The 8,799-nt window shown below is 37.2% G+C and overlaps 1 protein-coding gene across 1 annotated transcript; it reads left to right on the top strand.

The window, feature by feature from the left end:
• Positions 1-273: 273 nt before the first annotated feature.
• LOC118812934 (rhamnose-binding lectin-like) lies at positions 274-7,673 on the top strand. The gene is made up of 11 exons (XM_036578041.1): positions 274-344; positions 638-673; positions 825-869; positions 1,289-1,418; positions 2,759-2,868; positions 3,933-3,977; positions 4,083-4,218; positions 4,308-4,417; positions 6,436-6,480; positions 7,170-7,305; positions 7,395-7,673. Exons 1-11 carry the CDS (start codon positions 314-316, stop codon positions 7,555-7,557), a joined length of 987 nt encoding a protein of 328 aa, XP_036433934.1. The 5' UTR covers positions 274-313; the 3' UTR covers positions 7,558-7,673.
• The last annotated feature ends 1,126 nt before the right edge of the window (positions 7,674-8,799 follow it).

Below are 8,799 nucleotides of genomic sequence, written 5' to 3'. Positions count from 1 at the left end.
CTACTGGATCTAGTTCAGATTTAAGTAGTGGCCACATATGGCATGTTAGATGGTGGGTCAGTGGTGAAGTGGTGGGTCACAGTTTAAATGGAACGTCTGTAGATTTAACCTTAATGCAACATAATTATGTCTTTAAACTGAAACATAGTGGTACAAACCTGCTAAGCTGCTATGACAAAATTTCCCAATAATAAAAGGCCACATCTTGCGCAAACAGATAACATAAGGCTTTTCCTGTCATGTGAATGCTTCCTTGACTTGTGCCACTTTATATATAGGTCAGTCTCAAACCTTTGGCACCACCACCAGCACAATGTTCTTCCTGAAGCTGTCTCTGCTCACCGGTAAGTAATTTCAATTCTTTTAAATTTGAAACATCAGGTTGATTATACTCATATATAGCTAAACAGGAGAAGTAGACAATTTTAAAGTGTGGAAAAATTTTTTTGGAGACTGCTTATATTCTAGAGGATATTTGAATGTTTTCCCTGCTCCCAGTATGCCTGAAGGAGCAGAGAATGCCATAAAATGTCTATTGCAGGGATTATGCTGATACCAGGATTGTGAGATGCTGCTTTAGATTTATAATTAGGCTGCTTCAGAGGTAATTAAGGGAGTGACTGTTTTTGTCTTATAGTGCTAATTGCAGCTCCTGGCTTGGTCACTTCTACAGGTAAGAATAAATGCAGTCAAACACCAATAATTCAAATAACCTGTAAAACTCAACACATACTTTTAACCCTATCATTGTCATGTATCAGTGTCTTGATAAATGAAAATGGCTTATTTTCTCAAGGATCTTTGCATATGATTTATCATTTCAGAGAATGTGATCACTTGCGATGGCAATGTCCAGCGCCTCAGTTGTGGTAAGCTTAAATATCTTACAAACTCCAACAGCATTGAGCCTATGATATCTGAATAGATGTTATTATTGTAAGGGACTAGACATAAAAGGCCAGCTTTTCACACCCAGATTAAGACTAAGCCTAGACTAAAGGGAATTTCCAGTAGTGATTCACCATTGGTTCTGCAGTTTAACCCATATCCAGGAAACCAGTCCAAAAAATGTCTGATAAATTCTGAGTAAAACCTGATAAAACATTCAGATTAGTTTTAACCTGAATTGGAATTCAGCAACGCTGAATATTCAGATGTTGGCAGTAATGAGAGTATTTTATAAATGTATGCTTTGAGTCTTTTTAACCAGTGTCATGAATCACATCTTAGTCCTACAGAGAATTATCCACAACACTCCATATTTATATCAATGTTTCGGTGTTTTCAGATATCGGACTGATAAGCGTGCAGTCTGCTGTATACGGCCGAACAGATAGAAGCGTCTGTAGTGCTGGTCGCCCTCCTTCTCAGATCCAGAACACCGACTGCATTGTGAACATTCCCCTTATCTTTGAGAGGTAGAGTTTCTTTGTTTGGATTATGAACCACATTCACCCTCTTTGCCAAGATTCTGAGAGCATTCACATAAAATTATGTTGTAATTTTTGTACACGTCCAAGGAAAGAAAGCTCTTAGCCAGTTCTGTGAAGAAAAAAAAACATCTCTTGTGTACTACTAATGCTACTACTACTAATAACTTTTATTAATAGACCACTTTCCATACCAGTGGCAGCTCAAAGTGCTTTACAGACAGATGATGACACTTAAGAATAATAGAAGAAATTGAAGTTCAGTTTGATTTTTTTCTATTATAGTTACTATTCAGCGACAGCAGTATAGGGGAAACAATTTAATAAATTAAAGTTAGGAGTATTAATTTAAGGGTTATGTTTCTTAAAAACATATCTTAATAATGTTTCTTTTAAAGTGTGCATTGAGCTTGAGTCTAATAAAAAGATGAATTGAGTACCACCGTTCTGAATTTCAGTGTTCTGTATTTTATGGAAGGTATTTGCAGAAGGTAGGAAACACATACTGGAACATAAACAGACAGACATTGTGAGAACTTTAAAAAACAAGTAGAAGAGATTTGGTTCGTCTCAAGATTTCTTCCTCTTGCTCTTAAGGAGTTTTTCCTTGCTACTTTTGCTCCTGGCTTGCTTACTGGTACTTGGACCCGGATGTCCTGTAAAGCTGTGTTGTGATAACACCTGTTGTAAACCGTGCTGTATAAATACACTTTGACACAAGTTGATGTGCCACCCTTCACCCTCCTAGCACTGGTATTATCAGGAGACCTAGCTACTGGACATGACTAAATTGGGGATAAAACTGGAAAAATGCCATAAATAAATAAAAATAAATATATTCTATCCTAAAAGATACAGACAGCTCCTTCTGTGCAGTGATATGAGCTCTCTTTTTTGTTTGTTTGGATCCATGCAGCTGCATTTTGTATGAGTTGCAGAGGATGGATTGAAGCATTACGGTAATCAACTCTGCTTGTTACAAATGCGTGAAGTTTCTCTGCATCATTCTGATAGAAAAAAGGTCAATATCTAGCAATATTTCTCAAGTGATGAAAAGTTATCTTAGTGACTATGTTTACATGTGGGATAAAGCTGAGAATAAGCAGAATGTAAACTGCTTTATCCTGAGCTGTTCCAACCGACACAAAAAGTCTTAAGTCTTCCTTTCTTTCATCTTTAGCTTTCTTGGGTGATCAATATAATGGTGTTGAGTTTTTTCTCCAGTGCATTTTTCTCCAGTGGCTAAAGTCTGCTATGAACTCTAAATATAACTAAACATCTAAGATCCATCCAAGTAAACAGCTTTTTGTTCCATTTCTCCTAAACAGGTGTGATGGGCAGATTGCATGTGAGTTTAAGACCGACACGATTGGCAGCCCTGACCCATGCGTCGGAACTTACAAATACTACAACACCACTTACAACTGCATCCAAGCACGTAAGTAGTCCGTAAAAGTGACAGTGTGTCAGAATTTGAGATGATCACATCATGGAATTTTTAAACATTTAAATTTTAACTCCTTGAATACTCTTTAAATAAACTGACTGAATATAAATACGATATTCACTTTAAAACTGGTTTCACGGTAATGTATTTGCACAGAAGGCTAATATATTTGAGGTTGAGAAGTAACAAGAGATGAGAGACATTGGCTTGCTAGCATCAAAGTTACATGCTCTAGTAATTATTATTAGCTAGAGTTAGGCAACATTTTTTGTTGTCTTAGGTTAAGATTTGCCAGGGGTAGGGGGTATCTTGCTCCTGTAGTGGGGGAAATTTTCTGTGCTATGAAATAAAAATTGTCTGCTGTGCCAGTTTATTACCTCAAACTGTGCGTAGGTTTCGGCATCATTATTCTGTTCTTGCCTACGCATGACTCATGCATGGATGTGGTGTCAGGATTAATTTCAGCGTTACAGGAAACTGGTATTGTTTTTAAACAAAAAACCGTAAATGAAAATGTATTCAGCTTTCAGTTTTTTTTTCCTTTGAATTTTAGTTGTAAGTATAGTCCAGTGCGAATGATTAAACACTTTCAGTCAAATTACACATTTCTAATGAAAATAAGTTAACACATCCTCTATGGGCAACACACCTAAATATTTTTGTGCAGAACTTCTATTAATTTGCTGAGTTTAACATATTAACATATTTGGGAAAAAATGACACATAAATTGTAAAATGTGCCAGAGCTTTTGCACAGGCCATTTTTCATGTTTTATTATTTTTTTCCCCCAAAATGTAATATTCAGCAGATAAACAGTTATTGTGCACTAAAGTGTGCAGAAGTGTGCTCTCTGTAGAGGATGTGTAACTTGTTTTCACTTAAAAAACCAACAAAGTCATTCGAACAGGGGTGCCCAAACTTTTGCATACAATTGTATTATTCCCATATTTCTATCACAGCCATATAATATTCATTTTTGCAGATGAGTCCAACATGGCTTTACAACTGAACTTCTATTCAAAAGACCATTAAGACTCATTCATTTTGTTTTCAGGTATCAGCATGACGTGTGAGGGCAGTTTCAGCACACTGGACTGTGGTGAGAAGTTCCTTCTTCTTTACTTACTCATTTTTTCATTGCTTCTTGTTTTATTCCATTTGACGCATTGCGGCTGAACTTAGCTTCACCTGTGTTTTTGTGTAGGAAACGATGTGATTCAGATCATCAGTGCTAACTATGGCCGCACTGATAGGGCAATCTGTTCAAACGGACAACCCAGCAGCTTGAACGAGAACACCGACTGTCATGCTCCTGACACGCTTACTAGTGTGGTTGCGCAGTAAGTTTGTGGAGGCTTTAATGTTTGTTGATTTTCTGATGGAATAGCTTGCCTAAGGGTCCTTTTTACTATTTCACGTTCATCTAAAGGTGCAATGAAAGGAGAAGTTGCATTCTGGAAGCTTCAAATGCCATCTTCACCGATCCTTGTGTTGGGACTTACAAGTATCTGGCTGTCTCTTATTTCTGTCGCCCTGCTCGTGAGTAATCCGTCCCTTACTGCCACTCTTTTAATATCTACCTCTTTTCCTTCTTCCTGTTAAATGTTTTTTTTAATCTAGTCACTCCACCACCACCTTTCTTCGGCAAAGTGTGTGCGTAGTTTTTTCATTGGAACATTTCCAGTCATTATATCACAGTCAAATGGATTAGCAGAGGTCAAGCACAGGCAGTGAGCATTAACATAGGCATATCCAAGATCTACATCCAGAGGCAGGCTAGGAATTACACAGAACTGGGGATCTCCAGGAAACTGGAAAACACTATGACCACCTGCTAAATATGCTTCTGACCCACTCATCGGGCCATAAAGATTCAGCGCTTGTTAAAGTGGAATGTGTCTTCATGCCTGCCATTTCTCCCACATCCAATACGTCGACTATGAGAACTGACTGTTCGCTTACTGTCAAAGATTTCCCAGACCGTGACATTCACTGTTGTTACAAGATAATTTACATTATTCCAGTCATAATATTTTGGCTCATTAGTGCATATGCATACATAAGGGTGTTTCCTTAACCCCTTGAAATCCCAGGCTTATTACACACAAAGGCTTATTATTCAGTCACTATAGGGACTTGAACGCAAACTGGTTGAGCTATTCTTAGGTTAGAAGTGTGTAACAAAACTTTGGGCCCACCTTTAGGCCCTGGACATTTAAGAGATTAATTTGAGGCACATCTGATGGAATAATAGCCAGTGTGCACGCATGTTACTTGGTGGTAAAATTCATGAATTCAACCAAAATCTTACCCAAATCACACAATAACAGCATATTCAATGTTGTTATTATAGTTATAACTGGGACAATCACATTGTCATTATTATCTCTATATGCCCATATACCATGACAACCAATTGTGCGATGTAACGACCTGTGATGGTAATGACAAGTCTATTGTTTTAGGAAAAATGTTGCTTACACTAACCCAACTAGTTAACTACCATGAATCGTATGTTAAACAAATGTAAGTCATGTGAAAGTAATTTCTTTTTAACTGAAATCTTAAATATTAATATAAAGTCATATGTTTACATTCAAATATGCCCAGTCAAATGACTTTTTCTAAGCATTCATAAGTTAATAAATCCACTATGGGGAACAAACATGAACATTTTTTAATATTAAAAATATTAAATATTTTGTAAAAAAATTGGCAAATTTTAGTGCACAATTTCTATTTTTTTATTTGAGTTTAACATATTGAAAAAAAAACGTAAAATGTAAAATGTGAAATAACTTTTTCACAGGCCACTTTTTATGTTTAATTCAGCAAATAAACTGTAATCGTGCATTAAAATGTGCAGAAGTGTGTTCTCTGTAAAAGTTGAGTACTTACTTGCACTTCAACAAAATGTGTCATATATTCAGTCGCCAGACTTCTACTTATAATAAGTGAGTCTGGAGTGTTTTGTCCAATAATATGGCCAAGAGCTTCCTAGTGTGAAAGAAAAAGGCCATTTAACTGTTCATTTTACTAACCACAGACCGATTTTGAGTGAAATGTAGGTGATATTTCATATTGGGATTACAATAATTACATGCCCATGAGAAACATAAAGAAACTAAATGCTTCAAAGAAAACACAAAGAAACATAAAGAAAACTAAATGCTTCAAAGAAAACTCTTGAATAACTTTCAATGCTATGCTAATTTTCAGATAGTTAGCTTGCTACTTAGTGGAGCCAGTGTTTGCACAAGGTTTGAAGAGTCAGAGAATTCATTACACTCTAAAATTATCATCAACTGACAATTTCTAATGACAATTTTTGAGCTATCCAACCAGTCGTGTGTGCATGTGCATGAGACAATGTCATGAGAAGATGTAATCAAAACTTTTAGTAATACTGATAGCAACGATATGCAATACACGCACACACACACTAATTGCATATCACAATTACTCTCAGTATTACTAAAAATTTTTGATGACATTTTCAAATGACGTTCCTCTGAGATTCTCTGTGCATAAAAAGAAATAATTTCTGTTTCCTGCAGAGACCAGTGTGACCTGTGAAGGCAGTACTGCTGTGCTGACATGTGGTTTGTACAGACTTTTTTTCCATATCTACCTTCATATTGTATAATTAAGAGCAATACCTTCAACTATGCAATGTCGGGGCTGGGTAGGTAGACGAGGAGTGAAGTGCAAGTGCTCTTTATTTGAGTCTGTATCAGGTAAGAAAAGCAGGTAGGCAGGAACACAGAGGGCAAGGGAGTCAATGAAACACGGAGTAGTAAAACAAACTAATAGAAAAACACTAAACTTTAACCTAAACACGAAATACATAGTCAAACTAGCAGTGACTGTGCTAGAGACTACAGACACCTAGGAGTAATAATGAGATTGCAGGGGTTAAAGACTAGACACAGGTGAGAGTGATAACAGAGGGGCAGAATGAGGGAGAGAGACAAAGATCAAAACAAACAAAAAGCAAGCATATAGCACAATAAATAGACAAGACCAAGGCAGAAATAAATGAAGAGAATGAAGGACTGAGGAATTCCTGACACTATAAATGCACATTCAGAAATGTTAAGCAGTAAAGACAGTTACCAACCCTGATTGCAGCTGACAGATCTGTTACAGAATTAACTGCTAATTTGGAAACAGGCTGAGGATTCTTTAAGTGCAGTCTTGTAGTCTGGGACTACTTTTTCTTTCTTTACAAGTGGTTTGTACACACCTTTTCACTAGCCTTTTCCTTTGTGCTAAATTCTTCCAATTCCAGGAGTTGGTGTTCTAAAAATCCATAGTGCTAACTATGGTCGAACTGATTCCACTACGTGCTCTGCAGGACGACCCCTCAGGCAGATCACCAAAACCGATTGCTTTGCAACTACCTCCTTATCTGAAGTTGCAAAAAGGTGAGCTCTACTGAATGTTAGTCTATGTCCTTGTACATTAGAGAATTCTTAAAGTTGATTTCTTACAACACATTTTTCCTTCTCTGCAGATGTAATGACAGGGGCAACTGCACAGTTCCTGCCACAAACGATGTCTTCACTGACCCCTGTGTGGGCACCTATAAGTACCTGAGCATTGTATATTCCTGTGTGGTTAATGATGGCTTTCTCTCTCTTTTTCAGCTGTCCAATGAAAGTGACACTAACAGATAAGGGACAAAAATAAGAACAGTGTGACCTCTTGTGCTCTGTGATAGAATGAAATTCCTTAAAATGTAATAAATGCTGAGCCTGCAGTGAAATGCGAGAAAATAAATTACTGGACTCCTGCTTATTGGGCTAATTGTCTGGGGAACAACTAGGACACATAAAATCATATAAATCAAATGTCAGTCATGAAATAATTTTCTGTTGAAGTCTTTAGTTAAACTGTCAAAAAAGGGGGCCTTTACCATGCCATAAGAAAGTATTTGCCCCCCTTTCAAATGTCACACTGAACAGTTTCAGATCCTCAAACAAAATGTAAAATAAGACATGAGAACATAAGAAAAACAACAAAGTCATGTTTATGATCACTCTTTTGATAATTTCATTTATTGAAGGAAAACAGTGCCTTGTGCCACTTTGTAGCAGCAACAACTGCAACAAAATGCTTCCCATAACTGCAGGTCAGACTTTCTCATTGCTGTGGGAGAATCTGTCTCTTCTTTGCAGAATTATGATGGAAAAGATTGAATAAAACATTGGCTGACTAGAGAGCTTGGAGCCCTCCTAAAAAGGTAATATAGGGGCACAGACTATGGACTGTATGCATTGGACTCTCTAATGACTTAGACCAGAGTGGGTTTCAAAAAAAAGGCATCATATGCGTTTGGTTTTAAGGGTTACCAAAAAAGGGTGTAAGGGTTGGATATAATGGGGATTAAAATGGTATGGAATTGCGTAAAACGGGTGGCGAGATTACCTCATCACCCCAGAGGGGAATAAAAAGGGATGTTTTGATGTTCTTTGCATTGTGGTTGACCGGGAACCATCTTGCCATTTGATGCATTTTCCTTCCTTCCACAAGAACTCAGCGGCTGAAGTCTTTTTCACTCCTTTTTATCCTTTTTTGTTTTTGTTGATATTCTTTGATTCTTTTAATTCTTTTTGAAGACATTAGATTACAGATAGTTATTAGGGCAATATTAGAGCTACTTATAAATGTCCAGACCCTAAGCAAAAAGAGCTCTTGGCTGTGACATTTGCTTCAATTCAGCCACACTGAGGGCTTTTGAGCATGAACTGCCGATTTCAGGTCCTGCTATATCACCTCAATGGGGTTCAAGTCAGAAATTTGACTAGGCCACTCCAAAACGCATAGGCAATATCTCAAAGTGCTTCCTAGTCAGGGCACTGCCTAGAGAATTGGCCATTTTCTAGGATGTCTTAATGTGAAAATCATTCCAGTGCACT

The sequence above is a fragment of the Colossoma macropomum genome, unplaced genomic scaffold, assembly GCF_904425465.1.
Source record: "Colossoma macropomum unplaced genomic scaffold, Colossoma_macropomum, whole genome shotgun sequence".
Lineage (NCBI taxonomy): Eukaryota > Metazoa > Chordata > Actinopteri > Characiformes > Serrasalmidae > Colossoma > Colossoma macropomum.
This window is presented reverse-complemented; position numbering and strand designations above follow the sequence as displayed.